Below are 15,372 nucleotides of genomic sequence, written 5' to 3'. Positions count from 1 at the left end.
CGTAGGATGAGAAGCTCGAGTAAAACTCGCGACGACGACGACGACGACGGGAAGGATAAGGAGGTGGGGTTAAGGTTAGAGTCGAGGCTGGAGCCGGAGTTAGAGCTAGGCGCTACCCTACCCCAACTTCTAGGAACGATGTGTATTCGGCGGGATTTGGTCGTGTGAACAGGACTGTCTGGCATCGATCGAGCCCAGCCGCGGGGTGGAGGCTCTGCAGGGAGGTGTGGAGGAGAGGCAGAGGGGAAGTTCGACCGAGGTGGATACGGAGGAGGAGGAGGGTTGGGCGAGCCTACCCCAACCTCTTCTCCAAGAGGCCGCCGCGTATCGTATCGACGACCTCCGCTACTACTCGTCCTCGTACTCCCGGTGTTACCCTACGTCATCCCTTTCCCGTTCTGCCTCCCTGCAGACCCTTTCGCGCCACCTCCGCTCCCCCGCCTCCTTTCCGTCTCGCGTCGCGTCTGCGGGATATTTTTAAGGAAAATTGACCGACCCTCTGACTGCCTTTCCCGCCAACGGGTCTCTTTGTCCGGTTCGCGCCCCGATCCCGGGGTCCTGTCCTTTCGCGATTTGTCTTTCATCCTCGTCGATTCGTCCGGCGCCTTTGTTCGCGCCGGAGTCCGCGAGCGCGATAGTTGGCTTTTTCCACGCACCCCCCGCCCTCTCTGTTTCCCTTTTCCCTGGGTCTCGGGGCTCGATTGGATTCACGACTTTCCTTTGAGAAATTTGATAGTAAATAAATTTATCCACGAAATCAGATTTCTCTCCGCTCAAAGGGATCCTCTGCCGTTTATGCTCAGCGCCTCGCCCCCTCGCTCCGACCATCAGCGCGTCTTCCTCGCCACTTCAGGTACCCCTCTGTCTGAACCTTTCCTTCTTTACATAGCATTCGGATATAAACGCCACGGAGTCCAACTATTTACGCGTTATGTACACCCCGGAGCTCTTCACGGTCCTCTCGTTCCTCGAAAGGGTACAGGCAGCCACTTCGCCTCGCTAAATTTGCCTCCTTTGGTTTCCAATTACCGCGTTAACGGCCGAACCGCAACAAAAATCGTTTTCGTTCGTACTCGGGGCGCCCCCTCGAGGACACGCTCGTCGAAATCGTCGCGAGAGGGAGCCCCGGCTCGCTGCTCGAAGCGTGAAACAAAAAACACGACAATTTTCAGAACTACATCCATTCGTTGAATTCCTGCGTTGATCCTCGCCGACGTGGTTCGTTACCTCTTTCATCCCGTGACCCTCTCTCGTTCTCTCTCTCTCTCTCACTCGTTCGCCGCGTCCTTTTCTCGCTTTCATTCGTCTTCGTACACGCTTTGCCAGATCCTCTTCTCTTTCAGAGATATAAACGTTCCGTCGAGTCCTGTCTATTTATTGCGTTACACACATCGGACCGGATCGTTCTTGGATCCTCGTTCCCCTTAATCCTTTTCTCGCTACGTCTCTTTTACATTTTCGTCCTTTCTTTTTTCATATCTCTCCATTCCCCTCGGTCGTTCTTCGTTCCTAGAAGGTACGCCGCTCCGTTCCATTTCTGTATGCATTATTCAGGACCATATACAGTGGAACGGTTCGTGACGGGCTAACTGGCGCACCACCGGAAGTTAGTCAAACGAGCAGGCCTGAGTGGCTGCGGATCGTCGCGTCTTCGCGGATACACCGTCTACTGATTTTCACCGGTTTTCCCGGAGCCATCGATCTTCGCAGGCGCTTCCTCTTCTTACGGCGAATTTATCGTCGTCGTCTGGTTCTTTTTCCATCGAGCCTCGTTTATAGAGCGTCGTCGTACACCGTCCCGCGGCACGGGATTCATTTCGCAAACCGGAAACTAATTTTAGACCCAAACACTCTCCGTTATCTACGGCGTTCAAAATCCCCAGGCAACGAACAGCGGCCAACGAAAGTATTCCGACGGAATACGCTTACTTTCGTCATTTTTAGCATGTTTAAATATCTTAAGCTGGTATGAACATATAAAATTATTATCCAAATTACGAAACGATTTAGTTAATTCAAGCACAGTAGAACGAAATACGCGTACAAATGATCCAACGGAGTAGCACAAGATAAAAGAATGCTATACAGGGTGTTCGGCCAGCCCTGGCAAAAATTTTAATGGGAGATTCTAAAGGTCAAAATAAGATGAAAATCAAGAATACTAATTTGTTGATGGAGGCTTTGTTAAAAAGTTATTAACGTTTAAAGTTCCACCTGTACTGAATTTTTTTTTAGAAAGTGAGTAGGATTTCGGGGGTAGGTCTATTCACCAAAAATTATTGTAATTGACCCCCGCAACCGAAAATAATTTTTCCAGAACGATTTGAAATTTTTATTTTTCGACGAAAAATGTAGGCACCTTCACGAATTTTTTTCTTGAAAATGCGTAGGATTTCGGGGGTATATGTAATGACCAAAAATGATTGTAATTGACCCCCGCAACCGAAAATAATTTTTCCAGAACGATTTGAAATTTTTATTTTTCGTCGAAAAATTTAGGCACCTACTCGAATTTTTTTCTCGAAAATGGTTAGGATTTCACGGGTATGTCTATTCACCAAAAATTATTGTAATTGACCCCCGCAACCGAAAATAATTTTTCCAGAACGATTTGAAATTTTTATTTTTCGTCGAAAAATTTAGGCACCTACTCGAATTTTTTTCTCGAAAATGGTTAGGATTTCACGGGTATGTCTATTCACCAAAAATTATTGTAATTGACCCCCGCAACCGAAAATAATTTTTCCAGAACGATTTGAAATTTTTATTTTTCGTCGAAAAATTTAGGCACCTACTCGAATTTTTTTCTCGAAAATGGTTAGGATTTCACGGGTGTGTCTATTCACCAAAAATGATTGTAATTGACCCCCGCAACCGAAAATAATTTTTTCAGGACAATTTGAAATTTTCGAATTTAATTGTTAATATCTCTTTAACGAAACCTCAGTAAAAAAATTGATATTCTTGATTTTCGTCTTATTTTGGCCTCTAAAATCTCCTATTAAAATTTTCCCCAGGGTTGGCCGAACACCCTGTATAAAAGACAGTCCTCCCTCCCCCATAGCGGGACTAAACGTTTCTCTGTATTCGATTCGTCGTACCTTCGTCGCGAAGAGAGATACGGCTCGTTCGAGTTCCCAGAATCACTCTGTACGATATAAAATCACTTTGACTTTCAGCCACGACACCAAAATTGGGAGTGGAAACGGATCATTGGTCCGTGGGCCGAGGAACGCGACAGTCACTTTTCCAACCTGCAGCTTCGACTGTGGATTCACCGTGCACGCGGAGGTTTATGGGGGATTCAACGGCAACGTGATTGGAATACGTCGATTTCGCCTGGCAGATTTATTCTCGCTTTTAAGAGGCTCGTCTCATTCTTAAAGGATACTCTTTCATCCGTATCATGAGTCTGCGAAAGGACAAGGGTATTGTGGTGTAGGTGCCGGTGTGTTCGACATGCGTGTCGTGTTCCTCGGTTCTGCCGTTCGTTTTTTCTCCGACTCTACCCCCCCCCCCCTGAATCCCTCCTCTTTCGCGCGGGATCCTGTCTGGAATACCTACGTAAGAGGATATGCTGTCGTCTCGTTTGCTCGGGACACGCCGCGTATTCGCAGCTCGCGTATATTCGCGTCTTGCCGCCGGTGAGCCGCTCGTCCGAGCTCCCGGGGATATATTGGAAGCAGATACATCTTCATCGACGCGTTAATTGCCGGGGTTTTGTTTCCAAACGGTGTTGAGTTCCTCTTATTTCCAGACCCTCTTAACTTTCGCGTCGACACGTCGCTGGCTCCATAACGTATATCATGAATACGACAACCCTCGTGGAACAGAGGTGACACCTACCGTGAAACCCACGAACCATCGACTACGAATCGGACTACAATCAAGGACTTTTTTGTAACTAATAAAATAACGAACCTACGAATATTTTTTCCAGTCCAGCTTTTGCGTATCGATACGAAACGAAACCTCGCCCATAATCCTTTACAGGAAGTCACCGGTGGCCCTCTAGTATCGCCGCTAACGGGAAACAAGTTTGCCTATCTACATCGTAATTCCTGTCTTTCCGCGAAAACTGAATATTTCTACGATTCCCACGACACAACGGTCTTTGAAATCTGCATACGTGTCTACGAGTGTGTTTGATAAAATATCGGGAGCACCGAGGTCTCCGAGGCGTCGTAGGTTCCACGACTCCCCGATTCTAACCTCTAAAATCATCTTATCCCTTCGACGAATTCTGTCGCGAAGAATAAAACGAACGGACCCCGTATCGAAAGACTGCACGAACCGTGTCTGTTATCTTTATCCCGGATGGAATTTGTTCGCGGAGGATGATGCAACTCGTTTCGTTAGAAGATCGTTGCAGCGTTACGATACACGGTTCCCGAGGAGCATTCGCGCGTACAAGGAGGGATCCTCTCGATTACACGCATCGCCTGTATAATCCGATACGCAGACGATGATCGGAGAATCAAAAACGAAGGCTATCGAAATTCTGGTTTCGCTAGAACAGGCCGGCTGATCCTCCGGACAGTAGAAGGCGCAAGGATTTCAGGACCAGGACAGGGCTACGTTGCGCGTATCTTGGACCCGATGGCCCCGAAAACCGGTTCCGTCTGGATTTCACGTGACAAGCGTTTCTCCTTTTTCTTTCGGGGATCCAAAGGAATACGACTTCTCGGATGTAAGCCGTGTTGCATTATGATTACCGGCCGTTATCGTCCATGTCGTAAACAGCAATTATAAGTGTCCCGCAGAAACGTATTTAATCCCGAGATTGTTTGGCAAGCCTCAGCCAAGGCTGGCCGCGCCACCATGCGAAAGGAATCGGAACAGAGGGCTTTTAAAACTAGTTTACGACTGCATCGCGACTCGCAGACTAAACAAATACAGTTCGAACACTTTTTTAGAGAACGACGCACAAGCGTCACGAAAGTCGGTAAAGTCTAATTGAAATGTAATATTAAATGAAATTAATCGGAGGAAAATTAGCCTCACGACTCGTTGGACCATTTTCAAATTTTTCCTGCAGTTCAACGCGTTTGAATATCTTTGCGTTCCCTCTGGCTCTACGCTTCTTCGGAACGTCCGACCCTCTGTCGAGCCTCTTGTCGGCTCGTTTATAAATTTGCAACTTCGATCCTGGCTCGAGAGAACGAGGACCGTCTGAAATACAACACGCCGCCATGGAGCAATTGTCGCCACTGTAGCGGGCGCTAAACGCAGCATTAAGCGTAATATCTAACTTTAGAGGTTAAAAGAATCGAGTTCTCTTTTTCGTATAATTCTGAAGCCCCCCCCCCTCCCTCCCGATGTGTGTAAATTTTTTAATCGTAACATGATATAAGCAGGTGTATTAAATTTTAACAAATTTTGTTTGCTTCGATCGTAATAAGTTGCGTCGTCTCTGCACCGAGTCTCTCACGGACTGCACTGTCTCTCTACTTTACAATATGTGCAACACATTGTCTGGGAAGAACAATACCAGTGCGTCGACACATGCACAGTGAGACAGTTGAGAGGTACACAAAAGCTCGTGGCATCAGGTGTTATGCATTTACTAGTTATAATGTAATATTTGTCGTCTGGAGTCTGGTCAGACTCTAATGGAGTAATTTATTTCGAAGCTTTCTCGGAACTGTTTTTCCTACGTTTTACAGTAACCGTCCCCCGACGTTTCCTGCAGTTTCTTTCGAATCGTTATCGCGCCGAGAGATAAATCCTTCCTCGAGAACACAATTTTATCGCGCCGCTGTGCAAATTATTTATTTACTAGACGCTATTGACAATGATTCATAGAATACAGAGAAGTTATATTTCTCAAAGCTAGTCGTTCAAATATATCGTTTGAAAAGTTGAGAAATCTTCTATTTATCGGCGCTAGCATTTTGTCGCGAGGCGTGGAACGTTCTTTCTTTCATCGTGTCCGTGATTTTTCTCTCAAAGTGTCGTGAAGTTATCCCCGCCGCTTCCTGAAACTCACTGGCTCGAACCGAGCCCCGGTATTATCTCCGACACGCTACCGGCGGTGTCTCGGATTACTAATGAGTTGCAGAAGCAGGAAGGCAAGCTGTCTGTATCTTTGATTTAATCGTTATGCCCTCGCGAAGAACATTTCTTTATCCTTCGCGGTCCTAACCTCGATATACGATTTTTAAAAGCTGATCTAAGCGAATGAAATCCAAAAACGATCCAGTCTCGGCTGTTGCAAGGGTTTGGACGGTTTCGAACGAACGCTGGCCGTTGCTCGAGCGAGCGTTGGGCGGGGCAGCCGAAAGGAAGCGTAACGCGTCCAAGGTTTTCGAAAATTCGTCGCGGTGGCTTCCCGTTCGGCGTCTACGGCTTGGCAGGCCGGAAGCTGTAAACGTTCACGCGTCGATCCGACCCTCTCACGATTTCTGCTCGGCTGGCTCGGAATTGATAAAAATTCAACGTCGCGCGCAGGACGAACGAGGGCCGGCGTTAATACGGCAAAGGGAGGCGTGGCGGCGCGGCGTTAATAACGAAATTTATAAATTCACCAGAAGAGAGAGGAGGCTCCCCCCCTAGGTCTTTTTTTTTCTCTTCCTCCCCCTCGAAAACTCGTGCGTTTCGCTCGCGCCGCGCAATCATTCAAGGTCGGTGGTAACAATCGCTCAAGGTCGCCGTCTAGATCCCGCCGTTAACGTGCCCCTCGACGCCGCGGGGTCGACGTCCGGATTACTCAAGGTCAACGGCCGCGTCGCTCCGGGTCAACGGCCCGAACGCCCCGCGTCGACGTTCGGGATTATTCGAGGTCGGCCAGAGGAGACCGCAAGACGCGAGTCGGCATTCACCGACGCTGGATGCGTCGATCGATTTCGCGAGCGCGTCGACGGTGTCCTTTCGATGGTGTTTTCTCTCCACCCCCCCCCCCCCGGCGCCCCGCCCCGCTCGACGGGAAAGGCGAACACGCCCGACGGCGGAACGATCGTGAAAACGCACACGGCGGCGTCGACGTAACGAAATCCCGACGCCGCGAGGCCGCGGGAACAATCGACGCACCGACGAAACGTCGAAGGTCGAACCCGTTAAAACCGGGGCGTAAATCGTTTTCAAAGCCGCGCGCGACCTTCCGCGGCGGCCGACCATAGAAACGCCGCCAGACGAGACAGAGACGTCGAACGCCCGATAACAATTGGAAACCGGGATGAAAGAACGCGGGGCGAGGGGTCGGGGGTTAGGTGACACGTTCGCCGAGAAACGGAGGAAGTTCCAGACATCGGGAAGAAGCGAGGTTAAGAAGAGATCGGGAACGAAGAAACGACGCCGCGGAGCACGGGAAGACGTAACAGAGAGGAGGAGAAGGAGGAAATAATAACGACCCCGACGTCGCACTGCCGCAGAAAGGTTGACGACCCGATGCCAGGCGACGCCCTCTCCTCCCCTTACCGCCCTACCATCCCTTCTTCACCGTCCTCTGCAACCACCATCCCCCGTTTTCCAGCCACCACCACCGCCGTCGGCGTACCACCCCCATCCCTTCCCTTCCTCCAGCCATTCCCGCTCGCCCGAGCCACCCACCTGGCACTGCACGTCGTAAGCGCATAGCGTACGTACGCCAGAGCCACCCCCGCCCAACCCCGTCATCCCTCTCTCTACGTCGCCGCCACCACCGTCACCCCACGACCGTCTGGCCAGGGTCGGGGTCATTGAACGTCTATAAAGATTTTGACTCCGCGTTACTGCTGCTGCTGCTGCTGCTGCTGCTGCTGCTGTGCCGCCGACGCCGACGCCGCCGCTGCGGATGCAGGAAGCGACGACCTCCGCGCGGGGTACGCCCTTTTGTAAGGTGTGTAACGCAATTCGCCGGCCGGTAAGAACACGCCAGTCCCTTTGTTGTAATTTCACCGCCGGGGGATCGATATCGGAATTATCGCCGGCGATCGTCGGTGGCGCTGCACGATTCGCGGTAATATGATTTTTGACTTTCATTTCTTTACCAACGAAATCTTTATACCGGACCCTCTAGATCTGTTCCGTTTTGTAGAAAAGCAATCTCTGCAAAGGGAATAGTCAATCGGACAATCGGAAAAGGGTTAGGTTAGTAATGTTAGTCCAGTGCCATCTGTAACTCTATTGTTTTGTCGAAGAAGTTACTATCTAATAGAAATGTTATTTAGTAACAATATTAAGTGCAATCATAGCCATCAAAAACATATTGTTTCTTAAATAATGTTAATTATGCTAATTGGGATGATAAAAACATTATTCTACTGTGTCATTTGTTACCCATATTTTTAAATTTAATCCAACGCAAACCCTTCAATATCTCTATTCGAACATAAATGGACCTACGCCACTTTCAAAATAAACGGCTCATTTATCGATCAGACTCAATAATTTATGTTTGTGCATAGAAGAGTTTCCTACGAGCATAGATCTGCCAAACAAATTCTTTAACTTTGAAGAAATATAGGTTATGTACCTTTCCTTGTCGCGAGAATGAGAAGCTAATTCGGAATAATATAAAATTATTATTCAATCCTGCATCTATTGCTGAAAATATGGGAACGATCCTCGCTTCTACTAAAAGTGTAATATAAACGTGAATCGACCAAACCTTAAAACCTCGTCTTAATCATATTACATTATAAGACAACAGGAATCAGAAAATAGTCGAGTCCAGCTCGACAAAGGACCGCAAAGGGTTAAGGTAAAGGACCTCCAACGCGGAGTGTAGCGTCAGGGAGAGGAGGGGTCGGAGACTAATTAAATTTTACAAAATACCGGCAACGTCCAAGCGCCGTGCGTGACCGCGGTAAAGGGAGTCCGACCAAAAGCTTTGGAAACGCGCCATGTCGAACGAGTCTGTAGCGACAGACGGCTATCGAACCGGTGGGTTCGCGTACGTACACACCCTTCGTAAGGACAAGAACATTTTCTCGAAGACGTCACGTCGAAACGAGGAAGACAAAGGAAACCGGCGGGGTAAACGTTTGCTCGACTCCGAAGGAAATTTTCGTCACCCTCTCCCTCCGCGAGGCGGTCGAGGGGGAGGGCGAGGATTGGCGCGTCTTGCCAGGGTCAGAGGTCGTTGAACGTCGGTAAAGATTTCGACTCCGGCGATGCTGTTCCGCAGTAAATAGGCGTGCGTAGCGCTCGTACTCTCTCCCACCGACCTCCTGGGCGACCAGACCGGGAGTGCTCGGGCGAAGAGAGGCCGGAGATACGAGACACCCTCTTGCCGATACACACCCTTGCCCGCGTGATCCCTGCGCCGTTACCGGTCGCGGTAAACCGCGAAACAGAAGCAAAAGTAACGAGATTCGCTCGAATATACACTTACGGACAAAAGTTAAGAAAGCAAGGTAGCCGTTTGGAGATTACTGTACATTCTTCGTCTTTCGAGATACACGCAGCGACTGCCAAAAGTTTCTGGCTGAACTGCAACGATGCTTGGATGACTACGAGTCATTTTCCATTGGTCGAGCGAACGGCCATCCACACTACTGAACAGGGACTTCCCTTGACCCGCGTAGTGTAACCTGATCCGAGCTCGAATATCGACGAAGCCTGTTTACTTTTGTTTTTCTCTTAGCGAAACTTTTACTAATGTATATCTAAGACTTTTTTCGATTAAAGAAAGACTTGAACAAGATGTAATATGAGTAATGTGTACCTATTATTATCAATTGTCTATTGTTGCTCATTAAATACACGTCCCACTAACAAAACAAAAAAAATAGAAGTTTCACATTGCGTTATTATTATCTGTTCATCAAGATACAAAGCTGAACACCGTAGCTCGACTTGTGCCTTTCCCGGAATTGAAAATTAACCTCACTTTCATAACTACGAGACTACATATCAGTTTACGATAGATTGTACTTATGCAGTTGTTAAACGAAAGATATTATACGAAATAATTCCGACGTTTTGGAACGCTATTTTCCACCAATACATAGAACTAGAGTTTAAGGTTATGTAGGAACATTTTTTAGAAAACAGAAGACAAGATGGAGGTGATGTTATTGAACGATTTAAACGACTTTAACGATATCTCAGAGTGTCGCACGAGAAATGCCTCCTACGTAAACGTGGGCCCCGTTTACGCAAGTGCTGACACAAGTACATCGAACACTGTCGTTCGCATACAGTCTCGCGCGTACAGGCACGTGCTTCGCATTAATATGTCTGTTAGAAGCTGGTGGCAACGAGGTCCGCGACACTAAGAAACGCCTCAAGACGCTTTCTTTTATACGTTGCTTGATTTTATTCTCCAACGACGTCGGGAACGGGCAACGAGCACATTGTTTACCACGAAAAAATTAGCTCTCGAAAGTTTTAGAAACTCGATAATTTTCCTTCTACACGCTTGATTAATGCGTATGACTTTATACGTCTGCACCGATAAACAATATACAGGGTGTACGGTCACCCCTGGGAAAAATTTTAATGAGGGACTCTAGAGGCCAAAATAAGACGAAAATCAAGAATACCAATTTGTTGATGGAGGCTTCGTTAAAAAGTTATTAACGTTTAAAGTTTCACTCGTACTGAATTTTTTTCTCGAAAATGCGCAAGATTTCGGGGGTATGTCTATTCACCAAAAATGATTGTAATTGACCCCCACAGCTAACAATATTTTTTTCAGAACGATTTGAAATTTTTAAATTTTGTCGAAAAATTTAGGCACCTTCTCGAATTTTTTTCTTGAAAATGCGCAGGATTTCGGGGGTATGTCTATTTACCAAAAATGATTAGAATTGACCCTCACAGCTAACAATATTTTTTTCAGAACGATTTGAAATTTTTAAATTTTGTCGAAAAATTTAGGCACCTTCTCGAATTTTTTTCTTGAAAATGCATAGGATTTCGGGGGTATGTGTAATGACCAAAAATGATTGTAATCGACTCCTGCGACCGAAAATAATTTTTCCAGAACGATTAGAAATTTTTAAATTTAATTGTTAATAACTTTTTAACGAGGCCTCAGTCAAGAAATTGATATTCTTGATTTTCGTCTTATTATGGCCTCTAGAATCCCCCATTAAAATTTTTCCCAGGAGTGGCCGAACACCATGTATAACAATATGCCCCTAATGAACGTTTTGCAATAAGAAGATAGTGCTACGCTATACGTTATATTGTCACTTAATGTGCCACATTGCGCAATAACAAGCTGTTGATTAAAAAGTTATCGTTGTTTGTTAGCCCCGCCCCATTGCATCAATGTGAATAAAAATATACAGTTCTAGTAACTTCTTTGAAACGTACAATTATCGTCCCCCTAATCCATCATCGCTCCGTAATCAGTCAAAGGACTCGAAGAGGACCGAGCATCTTTCTCAGGGGCACGTTATATGCACCGATCACATCTATCGTTGTTCTTATGCAGGTACAAAAGAGAGGACTCACCTTGCTGAAGTAACCGACCGTGTGACATCCTTCCGCGTCGCCAATCGTCATCACGTAGAAAAGGAAAGGCTCCACGTCGTAGTACAACGTCTTGTGGTCCAGAAAGAACTTCGCTAGTAAACAGAGATTCTGGCAGTACTGTTTGTAACGCTTCCCGTCGACTTCCCACACGCCTATCTTGTCTTTCCTGCGCCACAAAAATGGGCAACATTTCTATTAAATCTGCCTTTCTGCCTGGAAAATGTGAACAAGAATTTTGCCCATCCTTGTTGTAGAGTTGCATCTATTTACTGACCTGTATACTTCGTGGCCAGGCGGATGCCTCCACAAACATTTCTCTCGATGCCTCCTCAGCACCTGGCGACTCTTCGCGTATCGCAAACAGTACTCGCATAAATATAGTTTCGGAGCCCGACTAAATTCCTCGGGATACGGACTCTGGTACCACACCTCCATCTCCCATTTTCCCATCTCGATGACCCGCGTGCCGCCACCGTTTCTGCTCTCGCCATCGTAATCCAATTCCTTCAATTCCTTTTCCTACCAGGAACCGTATCAATATTTTAGGCGTACAAAACAAACACATACAATGCTCAAATTCCAACTTACGATCTTCTCGCTGGCGATCGCTTGCGCTTCCATAAATAACTTCAGGTCGTAATCCGGCGTGAGATTCGTTAACCGCGGTTGACGGTCCTTCTCGTTCCCTTGAAGCTCGCTACCGCTGTCGCTTTCGTTCCCATCCCCGGTACTTCCTTTCCATTTACTCCTCGAGTCTCTTACTTTCAACTGATAATTGCGCTGATCCGATGTTTGGTGCACACCCTTCGGAGATTTTTTAGCCAGGCAGCCTACAGCTTTCTTCCGTTCCTCCTCGCGTTTTTTCCTTTCCTTGTAAAACTCTCTGCAAAGAACCCAGACTTTACCCTTTTGCTCAAGTATACCTGCTTAATGTCTAGAAAGCATGCAGGTACATACGCTCGTTGCGCAACCTTGGTGATAGTATATTGTTAAGCAAGATATGAACTTACATGCAAGCTTGCGGCGTCGTGTTATGATACAAGGGGCAAGCCTCCAGGGTGAAGTGTAACTCGAGCTTCCCAGATAGATGACCCCGAGAATCGCACGTTGGCGCTAGGGGACATTCTCTTTCCTTGGTCACGCGTGCTCGACTGTAATTTCCTTGGCTGGATCTTCCACCGCTGGCGTTCGTGGTACCGCTGTTTTGTGGTACTCGGTTGGTACCGGAAGCGTGTCTGGCGGCGGTGCTAGGCCCGGCACGTTTAACAGGCGATTTGCTCGTGCTCCTCTTGCTCTCGGCTACTCTCGATAAATCACACCGGATCAGCGGAATTTGCAGGATACGCTTACACGCTACCGTTTCCGTACCTGAGAACCATACTGCCGCCGTAAGCAAAAAGACTGTATCTGCATCTTAGGACACCTTGGACACATGCTTTTTTTGTATACGAAATTGTTTGTCCCATCGACCACTGGATTCCTACGAGCCACATATATAAATATATACATGTCCAATCCATCCATCCAGAACCGCAAATACTGCTTTTTTGTGTTAAGGAGGCAGCATAGAGTCCTAAATCCGCCGCCTGCAGAAAATTCTCTAACCGCCTCTTTTCAAAACTCTATTCAACGCTACTTCCGAATCGTATCTTTGTTTCTGTTTTATTTTGCGATTGATAAGATGTCTGAGAGACATTTACTACGAGAAAACGGCGGTACTACGATAAACTATTTTCCTATAGGCGTTGCGTTGCAGCGAAAGGTCGACAGGAGGGACTGAACTTATTGGAAGTAAAGTATGAAAAACAACTGATTAGTGCTATCCAACTTTTGAAACAACGTCGTTCAAACTTACGGAAAGAATAAAACCAACGAAAGTAAGATATTCACACCAAAGACACGACCAAATGATGCAAATCAAACAGAATATAAACGTGTTACTGATAATCGTATAGGATGACGGGATGGGTAAAGTGCAAAAGTTAAACAAGAATATTCAAACAACATACTTTGAACAAAAACTCAACACACAAGGAGATGGACAAGGTGTTGCAGATAAATTAGTAATGGGATTCGCACGCTGTGATGTCTCGTTTGCTTACCTGTGTCCGATTCCGAGTCACTGCCAGCCTTCGTTTGAAGCTGAAGCAACTTGCTCCCTTTTCGCGTCTGCAGCTTCCGTTTGCCTTTGGTTGTTGCTTTCGAAACGCCCGTCGTTTCCCCGTGCTCGTCCATTTCTTTCTCGCTCGCGGACGCGTCCGCTTCGTCCTCGGTTTTCACCGTGTCTAAATAACGAAACGAAATTTCGCATAGAATATTCGAAAATCCCATGAAACACGATTACACGTTGCCATTTTTATGTCTATTTACTTTGTCGTTTTGTGCATTTTTGTGGCTTGACAGGCGCAACCGTCGCAGACGGCCGCTTCGGCGGAATATTCGCGACAGCGTTTGCCGTCGTATTTTGCGGAGCATCTTTCTTCTTCGCCCGCGGCTGAGGACTCGCCACACTTTCCGACGACTCGGAATCGCTGCTGCTATTCGAGGAGCCAGAAGAGCCCGACCCTACGGAGCAACTCTTCGAACTCGCGGAACTGTCCGATTTTTGCGGCTGTGCAGACTTTGCTAATAAACCTAATGAAACGAGTTTATTATTTTAACATACCTTGACAATATTGGGAACGCAAGAGGATGAATCTTCTGCTACTTACTAGACCTGATCGGAGTAACAGTCTTCGGCTTCGCATCGTTTGATTTTACTTTAGGTTGCTGACTTTTCGTGAATTTCGCAGGATTGTTTGCTGGCTTCGGTACACTGGTCTTGGCTGGGATACTGCTGTCGCTTTCGCTGCTATTCTCTGGGCTGAATATACTCTTTTTCTTGAATTTTTTCTGTACAGGTTCGGATGTCGTTTTCGCAGATTTCTCTTGTCCTTTTCCATTAGTACTCGTGGAGGCTATCGAATAGAAAGTACGAATTAGCAACGAAGAGACACGACTGTAAAAAGTTTTGTGAAATTAGGTTTACCGGTAGGTTTGTTTGACTTGTTACCGGCGGGTTTAGAATTTGGCGTATTCTTTTGCTGTCCAGTGGTAGCTGCCGACTTCGCGGACGGTCTTTGCTGCTTAACGACTGGCGCAACCGTGGCTGTGGCTTTAGGTTTGGCCGGCGGTTTTCTTTTCGCTGACTTCACTTTATTAGGCGAGCCTTCCGATTCTGACGAATATTCCGCAGATCTAGACTTAGGCGGTATTTTCTCTTTGTTTTTGTTCTCAGAAGGGGGGACGATAACTGCATCAGCTTTGGTCTTGCCATGGTGGCCGGCAGGAAATGGTGTTTTCTTTTTTGTTCTTTCTGTGTCTGATGCTTTTTGGCTATTGGCTGAACTGCTGGAGCTTTCTGAATCGGACGAGCTGGATTCGCTGCCTGAGCTCGAAGAATTGCTGGATGATGAACCACAGCTAGTCGTTGAAGTAGATTCTGAGCTGGTGGTCTGTCGATCGACAATTATATTTATTAGTTCACCAAATTTATGTAATGCTCAAACTGATTAATAATGTGGATATATTTTGGATCGAATGTGGACAAAGGTATAGGCATAGCATGTAATTCAAACACTTGTATCTACTGGAAGGTATATTCCTAGCAAACGGCCCGTTCACCGATCAGGGTGAGTTATACGTCATTCGATTCGTCTAATTCAGTACATTATTGATATGCATTTCATTATCTGCGGAAATTCGTTATTTTTTTATAAACTTGTCGTAAAGTTACAGTAAAAAAGTAAGGTTAAGTATATTTTGACAGGTTTACAGGTGAAAACAAGTGACTAATGAATCGAATGACGTATAACTCACTGCTAGGAGGCTAGGAATGTTCCAAAATTACATGACGTGCCTATACTTCTATCCACCACTGTACTGTTACATAGATATTGTTCTTTGCTACCATTTTCTACTTACGCT

The 15,372-nt window shown here is 46.6% G+C and overlaps 1 protein-coding gene across 5 annotated transcripts in view; it reads right to left on the bottom strand.

Annotated features, from left to right (window-relative positions):
* Chm (lysine acetyltransferase chameau) overlaps nt 1-15,372 on the bottom strand; it is a 48,399-nt gene that overhangs the window by 32,706 nt on the left and 321 nt on the right. For 3 of the 5 annotated variants that reach the window (XM_076772429.1, XM_076772430.1, XM_076772433.1), the window contains exons 2-9: nt 14,435-14,900; nt 14,118-14,363; nt 13,777-14,040; nt 13,509-13,691; nt 12,417-12,774; nt 11,995-12,289; nt 11,681-11,925; nt 11,386-11,572 (exon numbers count right to left, since the gene is read on the bottom strand). In XM_076772429.1, coding sequence (XP_076628544.1) covers nt 11,386-11,572; nt 11,681-11,925; nt 11,995-12,289; nt 12,417-12,774; nt 13,509-13,691; nt 13,777-14,040; nt 14,118-14,363; nt 14,435-14,900 — 2,244 coding nt within the window. The remainder of the gene's footprint in view (nt 1-11,385; nt 11,573-11,680; nt 11,926-11,994; nt 12,290-12,416; nt 12,775-13,508; nt 13,692-13,776; nt 14,041-14,117; nt 14,364-14,434; nt 14,901-15,372) is intronic. The other 2 variants (XM_076772434.1, XM_076772432.1) reach the window with 2 other exon arrangements.

Source organism: Colletes latitarsis, chromosome 9 (assembly GCF_051014445.1).
Source record: "Colletes latitarsis isolate SP2378_abdomen chromosome 9, iyColLati1, whole genome shotgun sequence".
Lineage (NCBI taxonomy): Eukaryota > Metazoa > Arthropoda > Insecta > Hymenoptera > Colletidae > Colletes > Colletes latitarsis.
Note: the sequence above shows the minus strand (reverse complement) of the source record. Positions and strands in the feature narration are given on the sequence as shown.